The following is a 15,794-nucleotide window of genomic DNA, read 5'->3' as shown; positions in this document are numbered from 1 at the left end:
GTGCATGTGTCAGATTGCGTAAGTATGCTAGTGAGCAGGTATGCGAGTGAACTAGAGGGCAATTGAGCAAGTATGCAAGTAAGCAAGAGCACAAGTATGTGAGTGCAGAAGTGTGCAAGTATGTGAGTGCAGAAGTAAGCAAGTATGCAAGTGCATAAGAATGCAAGTGCTCAATGTAGCATAGCATAATTCCTGCCCCTTGCTAAAGGTACCTTTTTTAAAAGTAAAAAAAAGGGGGGGGGAACTTAATATTTTTTTTGTAATCGTCAGTTGTCTGACTTATACTTTACTTGTTATCCCCCCTCCGCTTCCCACCTAACCTCTTGCACTTGACAATTTTTTTTTAATGACAGTAAAACATTTTGCCACCCGATCCTTCACACCTACCAATCGTGCTTGCGAGAATGTAACAGGTATGAAAGAAATATGCGACAATACACACAAAGTTCTGAAAATGACGCAATCTTGCAATTACTGCAGTTAAGGACTCTTTACAAAGAGGTTCATTAAAAAAAAAATATTCAAAAGACTTTCGCAGCAAAGTTTTTTTTTTACTTAACCATAAACAATAGCAGCTGCACTGATGAATTACATAATGATGAGAAACATGGATAAATCAGTTCTGAACTATACAATAAATATATAAATAAATAAATAAATAAATAAATAAATAAAAACCTTCTACGGGATACAACTTGTTCAAGCTTTAGAAATGGCGCCTTTAAAACAGAAATATGCAAGTAAGTAGCGTATCGAGTACATTTCCCACCAGCCAACTACTAGCCGTTTATAACATAAAAATTGTTTAACTATATGCCGCCTAGCAATTCCGCAACATAAACAAGCAAAAGTATAATTATTCTTACATTTCTCAAAAAATTAAACAAAAGCTATATTACAACGAGATGCAAAAAAAAATAAAAAAATAAAAAAACCGATGGAAATAAATGTTTAGTAGCAAACATGCTGGCTTTGCAACAACTGGCATGTAAAAAAAAAATATTTTTGTACCTGTTTTATTCCAATAAGTGTTCACTTACGAGCATTACATGAAGATAAAATTTGTTAATCTTATTTGCAAGTGACGATTCATGCCGCATCACCCCAGGAGCACATTACGACGCACGATGAAACACCACCAACTCCAACAAAATTTGATGTTTTATCTGGAGCAGCAGGTGACCATGTATCAATTGCTAGGGGGGTCGAAAATTTAGCCTCTACTTTTTCCAAAACTACCAAATATGATTTTATAAATCAGCATCTATTATTGAGGAATTCTAAATATTTGAAAACTATATACACATAAATACCAATAATCTCAAATATAGCTTTAATTTAGTTTTGTACACAAACGTGATATTCGAGGAGTTAAAGAATTGGCAGATAAACTGCGACATTCACGGATACTTACAATGGTTCAGCCGAAATTTTCCCATTTAAATTACATTCCGGTAATTAATTACATTCTCCTCCAGCGTTAAACAACACGGAGATGTCTCACAGTGCAAAACTTCCATTACGCGTGACACCACGACACTTCCAAGCTTTTAATAAACAGACCAAAAACACTTAACTAATATGAACGTGCATGGTGCCACTCACTTTCTTTTTATTTCATTAGATACCAAGCACATTTTGTATCAGCATTTTCAAAATATTTTCCTGTATCAAATCACAGGGGAAGAAAAAACTCAAACATCCCCTCCAAAAAAAAATACAACCCTTTCGTGAGTCAAAAGTAAGTGACAAGTATTTTTCACACAAAAAAAAAAAAAAAAAAAAAAATCTGATCCCTCATTGGACTGTAATAATGTATGCCTGTGCTAGCGATCGCTCCTTTGGCGGCAGTTTGCTATTGGCCTGTTCGGCCGGGCCGGGCCACTCAGGACGTGATTGCTTCCGCACTGGATGGCCGAGACTGGCGTACCGACAGCGGACATGCGCCCGGAATAATCCCAGCCGACCGCGAAACCACAAAATCTTTACGCGGAAACTGCTCGGCCCCGATCGTAAGGCTCTCTTGTAGTAGTTTTCGAAATCAAGATCCCCAACCGGTGATCCGCCGAACTTGCGACAGGGCGCTGTAACCGCCCCGTTGCATAACTCCAGCAAACACCGCGGTCAACGATCTGTCCTCACGCCCTTGCCCCGAGGAGGGTCAAACTTAAGCGCGGGTGGCACGATCCCACCGCACGCAACGGTACAAAACATTACAGTTCCCCTTTTCATTTCCGCGAGTACGAGATGCTTCAAAACCAAACGACATAAGAGCAGGGTTCAAATTCTTTAATTCTCTCACAGCTGCTACCGAGAAGAACTCCTAAGCGCGGACGGACGAGGGAGCGTGCGGGGAGGGGCAGGGCAGGGGGAGGAAGAAGCGAGCGGACTCACTGTCGCCGGCGCTGGCAGAGTTGACGACGGTCGTGGTCTCGCTGCTGCTGCTGACGACGGTCGTCTTGACGACCACGGACTGGGTCTCCGTGGTGCGCTCCACCTTCACCTCCGTCGAGGAGCGGCCGTCCTCCGCCGCAGAGCTGCAGCGACACGTGGACAAGTCCCTCTCCGGCAGCGATTCACGCCACACCGCTCAGGGCACAGACACTTCAGGAGGTGCCTCCCATTTCAGGTCATGATTTTATACTTATAATAATCACTGATCAACTTTCAAACCTTTCCAATTGTTTAACTTTCACGAAATGAAAAAAATATACACAGCGCATACTTTTTTGCACAATTAGCTGCCAAAGTTACGTTTTTTAACGTTTTTTTTGGGTTGTACGAATAAGGAGAATTTATTTTTATTGCACAACTGAAAAACTTTTTAGGTTTAACTGCAATGCCACTGCCTACTTCGTGATATGGTTTTGCATTTCCATCACAACAACCCATTTCACGTTTCTCGGCTGTCGAAATCGAATCAAATTTGAGAATTTTGAAATGCCAGGTAAAATTAATCAATATCTTCTGAAAGATATTCAAACCTTTTCTTGAAGTAGCCAGTGGCATTTCAGTTAAACATAAAAAAATTTCAGTTCTGCAATAAATTAAATTCTCCTCATTTGTACAACCCAAAAACGTTAAAAATGTAACTTTGGCAGCTAATTACGCAAAAAGTATGCGCTGTATATATTTTTCATTTTGTGAAATTTAAACCATTGAAAAAGTCTTCAAGTTTATCTGTCATTACTGTAAATATAAAATCTTGACCTGAAATGGGAGGCACTCCCTTAAGACATAGCATTCTAAATTATTCTGATTATATTTCCTATTTAAAAACAATTTAATATGAATTCATAATCGGACCAACTAAATTTTTCATAAAAAAAAAGGGCTCGTTTTTACCAAAAATTCCTTATTTCATGTTTTTTTTTTTTGTGGACTCAAAAGCAAATTTTTTTATTTTTGTCACCAGCAAGTATTGATTGAACACATTAAATGCAGCCTTCATCTTGAATGAGGTTTCTCCCAAACCCATTGAAAGCTTTGAGTTTTTCAGTATTTTAGGATGAACTAATTTTTATTCATTCATGTATGATAATGTTGAAAATATAATTTAACTCAAAACTTCATAAAAAAAAGGACTTGTTTAATAGGGGGAAAAAAAAAGGTTCCTTTACAAACAAATAAATGTGATCATATTATGAAAATATTTAAAATCACCTGGAAAAACAAGAAAAATTAAAATCAGAATAATTTAGGGTACTCCCCTCTTAAGGATTTTTGGAACCTAAATGCTCACTACAGTTAGGAGTCCATCAGTTTTCAAAAAATATTGAATATCATGAATAATTTGGTATTCGATTCAACACTTCAAATCAAAATATTATTATTATTATTTTTTTTAATTATTTGTTATGACTATATACATTAAGCAGGACTAAATCAAATATTTAAATTTTAAAAAAATAAATGAAGCTAGAAAGATTTATTAAAAAATTGGGATTTGTTTCCTGCAACACAGGATTCGAACAGACCACTTTAAAAAAAAAAAGTTTTTTGATTCCTACAAAATATTTTTAATTTTTTTTTAAATTAAAAGCAGTTCAGAAAATAGAGTACTTTTATTACTAAGAACAAAAAAAAAATCTGTGGGTATTTTTCCTATACGTATGTAATGAGATCTCACTGTATTCTATATTAACATGACACTTGGGCTCTACTGGAAGATTCTTCGAACAAAAAAAACCTAACTAAAAAAAAGTCACTTTTATGTATGATAATAAAGAAAATAAAAATAACTCATAATTTCATAAAAAAAAAGACTAACTAAAGGCGGTGCTGTCTCGTAAGTGAGGTCTCTAACAATGAGGTAGCTGGGAGAGGCAGGGAACGCGAGCGAGCGAGTCGCACTCACATGAGGTGGTCCTTGACGGAGTCTATGGTGATGTCCCCGACGCTGAGGGCGCTCAGGTCGCTCCTCTCCTCGTCGATGCTGTTCTCCAGGGCGCCGTCGCCCTTCGACTCGCTGCCGTCTGCAACACACGCCCACGGCCCGCGCTCTGCCCCCCGGGACGACACACAAGCGCACACAAGCATCGCAGCACTCTCTCACACAAGCCCCGGACAACACACGGCAGCCACAGCTGTTATCCCCACCGGACACACGTGAAGCACAGCACACAAAATGTCATTAACAACTTCACAAAAAAAGAGAGAGCATGAATTCCTGACACAAAGCGTTACAGAACTTGCGAAACCGCCTTTTCCAAGACAAATATTCAGAAACTGCTTGGTTGTACACGCAACAATACCTAATCGTATCGCGTTTTAAAATTTTTTTTTAAATGTACTTCATCAGTTGAATATTGGCCAAATTTTTTTTGGTTTCACAATTTTTCGAGAATTTTTATTTACGAAAGGGAAATTTATTAGCAAAGCCAAATTTTTCCCACATCGTTTGTGTGTGTGTGTGTAATGCGGGATGTACTACTAGCTCGCTGTAGGAAAGGTTTTGACGGAGATTAAAAAGCTGATGAAAAACCAGCTTCCACTGCGCAGCTTAGGTTCTCCCCCTCCCTTCTTTGCGACAGAGAATTTCAGTCACTCCCCTCTCTTCTGTCGCAAAGAAGGAGGGGGGGGGGGGGGAAACATAAGCTGCACAGTGGAAGCTGGTTTTCTGTCAAGTTTTTAATCTCCATCAAAACCTTTCCTACAGCGAGCCAGCAGTACTCTTCAGTGCTATGGCCGCTTCTTAGTTTAGCAAGATGTTCAGGTGGGGTCTTCAGGAGGTGTGCTACAGAGGGGGGGTGAGGCCCACCTCGGCTGCCGGCGTCCCCGTTGACGACGACGGCCGGGGCCGGCGGGGCGGACTGCTGCTGGCGGGCGGTGGGGGAGGGCGCGGACTCCTCCCGCCCCTCGATCCGCCCCTCGTCGTCGGCCGCCGCCGCCGCCTCCTCCTCCTCCGTGTCCCGCGCCCCCTCGGGCAGCTCCAGGCGGCAGCGCGGCTGCGTCACGCGCGCCGCCGACAGCGAGATGCGCTGCAGCTCGCTCGACGAGTGCAGGTAGAACGCCTCACCGCTCGCCGTGAACGTCAGGCTCGAAATCCCGCTGCACAGCACCACAACCCACACTCGCAGGACCACCAAGAGACCCCGCACTCAGTTTACACCTCAACCCATTCGCAGGCTTTTAACATGAAATACTCTGAAAACGAAACTAATAAACACAACTGTGGAAGTGTTTTATATGCAAGTGTGGAAACACACAAAATGAACTTCCGCTGAAATTACTGCACGAAACCGCACGAAATCCACTCACGAAAACATTCATTGGCCTTAATTCACACACCAAGAAAAATTCAAGTACATTATACTCTAACTCAAAAGGAAATGAATGTAAACAGAATATTTCGTTCAGGATAACCACAGTACATACAAAAGAAAATGGTTGACTGAATCAGGTGAGCTAACTGACAAGAATAAAAAAAAAAAGTGAAGCACAAGTTTTTGTGTTATGTTATCTAAACAAATGCACCCTGTGAATATATATATATTCCTCCTGTTGATGTACTTGTTTACGCTTAATACGTTTGAATAGTTTGAATTTCATTCAGAAAATAATAATTAATTTTACCCGGCATTTCAAAATTCTCAAATTTTGTTACGATCTTGCCAGCCAAAGAAACAAGAAATGATTTTTTGTGAGAGAAATGCAAACCATATCACCAAGTAGCCAGTGGCGTTGCAGTTAAACCTAAACAAGTTTCCAGTTCTGCAATAAATTTCAATTCTCCTTGATTGTACAACCCAAGAACGTTAAAATAAGTGTAACTTTGGCAGCTAATCATGGAAAATGTGTGCGCTGTATGTATATATATTTTTTTCATTTCGGTAAAGTCAAACAACTAGAAAAGTCTAAAAGTTGATCAGTGATTAATAGAGCCACGGAATTTTCGCGCATTCATTCAGTCGCAAGCTGGAATGCAAACCTCCACGCTGTCGCAGTGTGCTCGTGATCGGACAGCCAGTTATCTGGACACGCCCCTCTACGACCGTGAGCCGACGATGTCCAGCTAGGAGAGAAGTAAGCGAATCAGGTAGTGCCAAACAAGGATAAGAATGTTCCTCGCTAATAAATCAACCAAATGGGAAAGCAAACACGGGTCAAGCGCACCCATAATTTTGAATTCTATCCTGGGGCCAGAGGAATCCGCGAAATTTCCGATACATTCCCACAGTCCAGTGGTCGGGGGAGGTACCGAGGTAACACTGTGGCCCTCCAGCCCACGCACGACTGGTTTCTCACGTCCAGCCAGGGCTTCCTTCGGTCGCCGCCGAATGAGTCCAGGCACGTCCGGGCCTTAATCAGCTGTAAACCTGTCGGGCCGAGGCGAGGCAGGTCGCACCTAGTCACTAATGTGAATGTGAAACCGTGGGCTGGGAACGGGAGAGGCGCGCGCCGACTCACTTGATGTCCTCGCGCCGGACCACGGCGGCGTCAAGCTGCCGCCTCAGCTCCGGCAGGCTCAGCACCACGCAGTCGCCCGTGTTGGTCAGGCACACCAGGCACGTCTCCGAGTGCTGCGCGGCCGTGCCGGGCCGTGCCGTCGAGAAGGTCGCCAGCGCGGCGCGGCGCACGCGCGAGCCCTCGTGCGCCGTCAGCTTGAACTTGCCGAACGGCTTCAGGCCGGGCAGGGTGAAGATCTGTGGGTGTTCGCAAGGTGCGTCCACGGCTACACCTCGACACTCAACAACTTCCGTCGTGCGTTATATCGCACACCGGGAATAATAGGGCACATCTCAAAAACAAAAAAAAAATATTTTTTTTTTTTTTTTTTTTTTTACTTTTTTGTATATTTGTAATGTCTACGGCTATATCTATTCGGTATAACAAGGCCATATATGTAGTACAGTAAGTCCTCGGTTTACGTCGGGGTTACGTTCCTGAAAACCGCGACGTAAATAGAAACGACGCAAAATGAGCCATGTTTCATGCCACCGGTCGGCCGGAAGTGCTGGCATACAGACGTGACAACGGGCAATTTTATCAGCAAATGACAACCAACAGCGTGGGAAACAAGTCCAACTAGTACTTCTCAGCTTTATAGAATGGTTATTTAACCAGCTGCTTTATTACCTTTATTGATTGAAATATAAAGCAGCGGAGAGCAGGAAGCGTCCCTCATGATGTATGATAAGATAAGGCGGTGAACGTGTAGCTTACGCTACATAGCATAAATTATCTACCGAAGGAAACAAAGAATTATAAACAAATTATATACAGTGTTTTGGTTAAAATAAAGATTTACGGTCATTGTAAACGACGTTATTGTGAATCGGCGACAACTTAAATTGAAACATGAGTACTCAAACATTAGCGACGTTAATCCGAAACGACGTAAATCGGTACGACGTAAATAGAGGACTTACTGTACAATATTTATTCACCTGAGATGAGATATGTCCTTATTACATTTTAGATTTGTAAAACAGAAATCAGAATAATACAGCCACATGTCGACATGCGGCCTTATTATTCGTACAGCTGAGGGTGGGTTGGAATACACCATGGCCATATTTTGACTTGTGCCATAGAAACAGTGCCGACATTATGAACTTCCTGATTGCTGAGGCTAAGAATAAACTTTCAATTATTCACTCTCCTGTAAAATGTAGTTTTTTTGAGATGTGGCCCTATTATTCTCGGTGTGTGATATATTTCGTTATAATTCATTGGTATTTGATTCTATTAAAGTTCACCAACTCGTCATAAACTGGGTTCTTTTGATGCTTTTTGATCTTTTCTTCTTCATTTTACTTATTTAAGTGCATTTGGTAAAATTCATTTTAATTTAAATTGTATCGAGTGATTTTGTTTGATGTATCAGTTTTCCGACTTGGTTAGTTTCAATTGGATTTATTTAATTTCGACCCCGTATCGTTTAAGAATATTTCGTTTATTTTACATTAATATATGTTCGATTAGAAAACATTTTCACACATTTGAGCCCTTTCCAATGATTTATTTCGTTACAATTCGTTGGAATTTGTTTCTATTATTTCCGTCAAGGAGACTTGTGAATGTTCATCAAACAAGCTGAAGTACGTCGCTTAGCCCGGGCTTTACACAGGATTAACAAGTTCGATTTAAGATCACAATTTTTTTTTATATTATTTAAAATTGCAGGTAGACCGAATTTTTTTCTTATTTTGGTCCAAGATAAATTGTACCAAAATTTGAATAAAACCATCAACCCAACAAACATACAGATGCAAACACAAAAATGAAATTTGATATTTAAGTAATAAGACAACTAGTAATAAATACCACAGGAATGTATGTAACATGAAATATACCAGGCAATGAAAGGGTCTAGGATTAGCAAACAGAGATTAGAATGTAATTTTTTTTTAATAACAGATACACAAAATGACCTTCCTCTTGATTTGAAAGTTCGGTGAGCAAGCTTTCGTCAAGTTCAGAATAAAAATGTATATATTTGTATACAAAACAACCACCTCCCTCCCACCCACACCCAACCAACCCCACGATAATCCAGTGTTTTACCACTGTGTCACAAAAATAATTTACAAGTGGAAAAATTTTTTCTTCACCCTCTGCTTTAGCGAAATCTCATTAAAACATACCTAAAACTTAAAACTCCACTTTATATTGTACTATTAATAAAGATCTGGGAAAAAAAACCTCTATAAACTGTAGAGCTGTGTAGTTCTGAGTTTAAAAGTTCAGGTTACATAATTGTCTCTACCACTGCCAACACAAATATTCACAGATGTATTTATCTGCTATCATATTACCTTTTAAGTCTTCTTATACTGACTGATTTTATAAATATAACTGTATGATTAAAGTTAATTATGGTGCTTTGCGGATGTGAGCATTTGACAAAAATTATGAAAATTTCTGAAAAGCTTTAAATTTGTAAGAACCTATGTAAAATTATTACCATATTCATCCAAGGAAGGGTCATAAATGTAATTTTGGGCATAAATATCTAACATTTTAACTGTAAGGGTTGCTCGCGAATATGGATTGCACCATATATATTTTTCCAGACCCGCACCATATGTTTATCCGGACCAAAACCAACACAAGCCAGTTTTTTAAGCACATATTAAACCACACAGTGTAATATTAATTTTTTTTTTTTACCCAAGTGAAAACCTTGCATTAAGGATCACACTTATTGCTTTAAGGAAATATTTTCACCATTTTAATAACATTACAGGCCTATTTTAACGCTAAAATTATCGTTTGATTAATGTTTATTGGCATAATGATGAGAAACATAGCTAAATCAGTTCCGAACTACAGTGAAAGTCCGTTGTAGCGAATACGGTCTATAACGTAAAGTCCGCTATAACGACAATTGCCATCGGCACCGTCAGTTTTGCATATGCTGCGTAGGATAAAAATTTCGGAAATAACGAATGCAGCGTGGGCTCATTTTCGCTATAGCGATAGATTACACACCTGTAATTTTGCTCTAAAACAATGAGAAAACATCTACAATTTCCTTAACAAATGAAAAACAGCTTCGCACAATTCCACGCGTCCGGCAAATTAAACAACGCGCATGATGTGGCCGTCTTGGCAACACCGCACAAGGCGGGGCCCCACAGCGAGCATAGCTTGCCTCGCGGCAACGAAAGCAAGACAGGGCCCCGCTGCAAGCATTACTTATTTAGAATCACACCGACTGTAGCCCGTAAATGAGCATAACTCGTCTCACACTTGCATCGTAAGCATGCGGGGAGTTGACGAACACGGAACTTGTTGAGCTCGTCTCTACTAATCAAAATGAAGCGGCGTCTGAAGATGATGACAATAATGACGACGTCCCAAGTGACGTATCTGTCCCGTCGAAAACGTTAATGATGGAGGTACTTGACACAATCAGTCGTTTTTATCAGTATACAAATGCTTCGACGAAAGATTTGATGAACTTCTAAGAGGTCCAGTCGTTTATTTTGTCCGAAAGTCTAGTGAAATCAAGGCAAACAAAAATTAATTCGTTTTTTAAAAAGTTATTTTTAATTTTGTGTTATTTTTCAAGGGTCTGTACGAGTGATTATTTTTGTGTTACTGAGCAATTGTCGGAAAAAATTATTTTATATAATATGTATGGTTGTCCAACGTAATCAGTGATTTTTTAAAATTTTTTTTTGTATTCAAAACTCCGCAAATATGCACCCGATATCATCAGCCTAGCTGTGCGCCTAGCAACGATGTGCGTGACGGCCTTATCACGGCCACGCGGTCTCATATTTCGCAGTCGGCAAGTGCTGATATAGCTTAAAAATGTTATTTTAGTAAGTTTAATGTATATTTCCTTTACTTTTGTTGTGAATTTCCATAGTAAAAACCAGCGAGAAAATAATATATTTTAAAAATGCTGCAAAAATAAGATTTTTTTTTTTTTTTTTTAATTTTTGGCTATAACGGAAATACGCTATAACATAAACTTTTGGAGCCGTTGTAAATTTACGTTATAACGGACGTTTACTGTATTAATGTCTTTTTGCCCAAGTGGAAAACTTGCTTTAAGGATCACTCTAAATGTGCGACAGTGAAACAACTAGAATGGGGCCGGGGCGCACCTTGAACTGCTCCTCGGAGCTGATGACGACGCGGTGCGGGCCCGGGGCGTCCGGCTGCGTCGCCGGGGCCAGCGGCCCGGGAAGCGCGGCGCCCGCCCCGTCCAGCACGGCCACGGAGACGACGGGCGCGCGGTGCTTCAGCTGGATCTCCTTGGCCAGCTGGCACACCACGTCCTCCTCGGGGCGCCCCGGAGCGCCCGGCACCGACACGGTGAACACGTACACCGTGCCGTTGTTGGTGCCCGCCCACAGCGTGGCCGTCATGGTCTGCACTGCGGGTCAGGGACCACCGCGACGCCCTCGCTCTCACCCGACACCGCCCGCTTCGCAACAAACACTACTAAACCACGACCTTTTTTTAAAATAAAAAAAAAAACACTTGGCATGTTTATTTGACTATGATTTAATTTCACTTTTAAAGACAAATATTAAAATTTAATAAATTAGGCACTGTTTAGCTGCTATTAAATAGAAATGAACATGTTTGCTTAGTAAATGATGCTTAATTTATCTTCACTTTTGGTTTCAGCACTATTCCTCGCTGCTGGCGTAAAAAAAAATATTGTGCACGAAATATTAAAGTGTTTCCCTTCACAAAAGGTAATTTACAATCTAACGAAAAGAATAAAACGTTGTTTGGAGAAAATCGAACAAGTAATTTAGTTGCTTGCTCGCTTGCGACTGAACACTAGACCATCCTACCGTGCATTTTAGCGTTCGCCGCCGCTGTGCAGTTACGTCATCGGCAGGGGACGTAAGGGGGGGAGCGTCGGGGCCAGCGTTTCACCGTTGCCGTCAAGAGCGGGCCTTTACGTCGGTACAGCCACGATTAGCCTCGGGTGATTGGTTTAGGCCGTGGTGGGCTTTACGAAGTATGAATCCTATTTTCAAGTGGCCACGATTCTGTCACTACCCAGGGATCGCCGCAGGATCGATAGCGAAAGGTCAGCCTGGCGTCGGCGGAGGAAACAGAACACGTGCTGACAGGTTAGTCTCTCTCTTCCCCCTCTCTCTCTCTCTCTCTCCGCAGCTAACAATGTCAGGGGCGCCCCCTGTACAAAACTGAAGAAGTTCAACGGGCTCACGTGAAAACCCCTTCCCGAGTGGCGGCAAGTGGAAAACATTTCGGAAAGTGTCGTGTCGTGCGTCCGTGAGGAGGACACTCACCACTGATGATGAACGTCTTGGCGAAGAACAGGCAGCGCACCATGCTGCCCAGGGAGTCGTCCGCCGGCCGGGCTTCCACCTGCCGCTCGATCGGCTTCGCCTCCGAGGGGCTGACCGGGGCGGTGGACGGCGAGGAGCCGTCCCCAGTCCTGCCGACACGACACCGCGGTAAAAAAAAAAAAAAATAGGTTGTCTGTAAAGTCGGTTCACGGACGATAGTTTAACGTGACGACACCATAACAAAACACTGATGAAATGATTGCATACTATTATGGATAAAATCGAATCATTTTTACTGAATTATCACTATTTCGTATGGATACAAAGGAGCAAAATGAAATCTACAATTTATTTGACAAATTTACTTTTGTTTGCACTCATTAATTCATAATATGTTTATTACTTTAACGAACAGATTATTTTAACTGTAGCTTTTGTACATGCTTGCTATTTAACTTCTTCCAATCTGTGTTATTCTGTTAAGGATAGGACGATGATAGGAAAAGTAGGAAACGGATGGGAGTGTTTCAAGTTTAATGTGCCTCGAAAAAGTCAAATCAATGGTTGTTCCAATTGAGTGGAAGAGAGAGAGATGCGGTGTCAGCGTACAATGAGCGTAACAGGACAAAGTGTAACGGGACAATGAATAATCCTTTTTCGTGCGTGCAGCCAGCGTTCATCAATTTATTAGACGTTGTCATGTCAAAAAAAAAAAAAAAATCAAAACGGATGCGAGACAGACAAAGCAAGACTGGAACAAACAGTGCGTCTCATCCTTTTCCTTTTAATGGGCATTTACTCTCTCTCTCTCTATCTCTTTCCAATGCATGATTCCTGATACTACCGCTGTCCTAGTTTCGATGTGCCATGTTGCCAGATGTATCCAAAGAGCACGAATGTTTTAAACAAAACTTTATAATGTAACAAATTTTTTTTTTTTAAATTAAATTAAATTTTTTTAATTTCTAAAAGAAAATTTTTGGAAATACAGTTTCTTTTGTATTTTATTATAAGCATTATCCAATAACATTCAATTATTATTTTTGAAGAAACATAACTGATAGACATCTTGTTTCAACGGTTTTTGCTTAAATTTGAAAAACATTTTGGCTTTGTTTGATCATTGGAGCGCATTCACATCAAATATATTTATTTATGTACTAATATTTTATAACAGTGTACTGATCTTATTTACTTATACACTACTAAATGCTCAGTAATGTTCTGCAATTTTTAATTTTTTAATATACCCTAATTTATTTCTGAAATTTTATGTATGTGTCTAAACAATTGTCAATCTGCAAATTAAATTACCGAGTGTTTAGACATACACATCATATATACAAAAATACATTTTTAACACAGTGGTTAAATATAAATTTGTAACATACTAGAGAACAATTTTTTTCCTCCCTGGTTGCCTTAGTTATCTTACTATCGAGAATAATTTTCATCTTAAACAATGGAAGTAGCCTTTTATGTAAAGTCTTCTGGTTTTCGAATCACATTAAGACCTTGTGTACACTGGATGTATATGGAAGTTATACGTGTACACACGACCCACACTGCGTGTGTAATGCACACAATGATTGTGGATACGTCCAATATGATTATGGAAAGTTCACAGGACTATAAAAACTTAAAAAGCAAGAAAACATCAGTAACCTATTGCTAGAGACAAGATTTTAATGGTTTTCTTTTTACCCATTCCAAAAAAAAGATGATTACAGTGTTATTGGCTTTATAAAAAATTTTTTCTTAAAGATAACATATTATTATTAAAATAACTGCATTTTCAATGATGCATGATGGAATTATACAATAAAAAAAAAAATCACCAAGTGTTTGTATGTTTGAAAAAAATGTAGAAATGGCAGGAATGTAAAAAAATGTAGAAACTGCAGGAATTTAAAAATGCAGAAATGGCAAGAATGTAAAACTAGAAATTTTAGGAATGTAAAAATGAGTTACTGATACAAGATGGACGCTCCTCAAAGTAAAATTAATTTTTTTTTTCCCCAGTCCATTTAATGATACGTTTTAGATTGAGCACAAACAAGCTGAATAATGTTCTATCACTGAATTTAACATATTAAGAAAATATACTTTTGTGATTTGAGTGAGGTTTTAGAGTGCTGGTTATTTTAATATTTTAGTTGTGCTTCGGTGATGTAAGGTGTATTATATTGCATTTCGGTGTTAAAAGGTACATGAAAAAGCTTTTCAGAGTTACTTCGGCTTGTCCCTACGGCTATGGATATGGCTTTTGGATGACTATCAGTAGAGACTCGGAACATGCGACCACCATCAAATAAAAAAGTGGGTGAATGTAATACGATTAAAAAAAAAAAAAAAAGAATAAAAAGGAAGTAGGAAAATTTAATCACACCTGGGACAAATTAAAAACAATCCAAAGCAGTTTCACGGTTATTTATGCTTGAAGCGAGAGACATAATGTGAAGATGCCTTGAGACGCAATAAATAATCCAACAACCAATTTTTGAAAGTCGTATGTTCAAATACCAAAATAACGGGTATACCCATGACTAATTTGTATACAGTGTGTGAATGTTTGTAGTATTTCAACAGTCGTGATCGTTCTTATGTAGTCCTGTAACTTTGGACGACAGGGTTTCGTACATCCAGTGTGCATGAGACCTAACTGTTAAAGTCCAAGTATATATGTAACTTACATTTAAACAAAACAGAAAAGCTTATTACAGGAGAACTGACCAACTTTTAAACATTGTGCATTCTATATTACAGAAACTCTATATACGTATAGCAAATACACAAAAAAACCTCATAAGTAGGTTACAGTTTACACAAATTCAACACACACACTGCAACAATATTTTTACAACTGTTACATAACCATGCGCTGTACAATTCATGGCTGGGTATCTAAAACATTACTTATTAACACTACATGAATCGACAAAGCAGAAACTAAGTACAACTCTAATTTAAAATAATTACTTACTACTGAAATTTTTTTTTTACAGGAATGTGCAGGTAATACAAACACCTACGGTGCAAAAATTGGATGTATACTCGTAAAGTTATCGACAGACAATAGAGCCCTGTTACAAGAAACGTGTTTGAGATTTCTCTTAATTCCATTTTCTGACTAATATGTAGGATCCTGATCAACTCACACGTTAAATGACTTATAGGAATCACTCCACAATACTAAGCATACTTGGGCAAATGTCGCCAGCTCATTGGCTGCTGACTTGTGAGATTTCTCGACTGCGTAGCCTGTGATTGGGGACTCTGACTGGCCCAGAATTATAAAGATATAACTGTGAGCAAATAGAACGGGCTGTACAAAGATATAATCAAGCACTCACTTAGTTCGCCTAGACTTCCAACGTACGCTCAACAAAGTTCACAAAGTTTCGTTATTGACGTAATTCCCTCAAATCAAACCGAATCATCCATCGGTAAAAACCCTCGTACAAAGGCGAACCATCTTTAAAAGGCAAGGTACAATAACAAGAATCATGAAAAATGAACAAATAAATAAGAAATTCAGTTGGTCAATTTGGTACCTTTGACAAT

The 15,794-nt window shown here is 39.6% G+C and overlaps 1 protein-coding gene across 6 annotated transcripts in view; it reads right to left on the bottom strand.

Moving 5' to 3' along the window:
- Nucleotides 1-15,794, bottom strand: part of LOC134541466 (lethal(2) giant larvae protein homolog 1) — a 57,191-nt gene that overhangs the window by 11,521 nt on the left and 29,876 nt on the right. For 5 of the 6 annotated variants that reach the window (XR_010076638.1, XM_063384944.1, XM_063384945.1 and 2 more), the window contains exons 14-19: nucleotides 12,231-12,379; nucleotides 11,064-11,335; nucleotides 6,910-7,145; nucleotides 5,261-5,550; nucleotides 4,358-4,475; nucleotides 2,395-2,537 (exon numbers count right to left, since the gene is read on the bottom strand). Coding sequence is in view for 5 of the 6 variants with exons in the window: in XM_063384944.1 (XP_063241014.1) it covers nucleotides 2,395-2,537; nucleotides 4,358-4,475; nucleotides 5,261-5,550; nucleotides 6,910-7,145; nucleotides 11,064-11,335; nucleotides 12,231-12,379 (1,208 nt within the window). In the remaining variant the exon portion in view is untranslated. The remainder of the gene's footprint in view (nucleotides 1-2,394; nucleotides 2,538-4,357; nucleotides 4,476-5,260; nucleotides 5,551-6,909; nucleotides 7,146-11,063; nucleotides 11,336-12,230; nucleotides 12,380-15,794) is intronic. The other variant, XM_063384948.1, reaches the window with a different exon arrangement.

Source organism: Bacillus rossius, chromosome 18 (assembly GCF_032445375.1).
Source record: "Bacillus rossius redtenbacheri isolate Brsri chromosome 18, Brsri_v3, whole genome shotgun sequence".
In the NCBI taxonomy this organism is placed as follows: domain Eukaryota; kingdom Metazoa; phylum Arthropoda; class Insecta; order Phasmatodea; family Bacillidae; genus Bacillus; species Bacillus rossius.
Note: the sequence above shows the minus strand (reverse complement) of the source record. Positions and strands in the feature narration are given on the sequence as shown.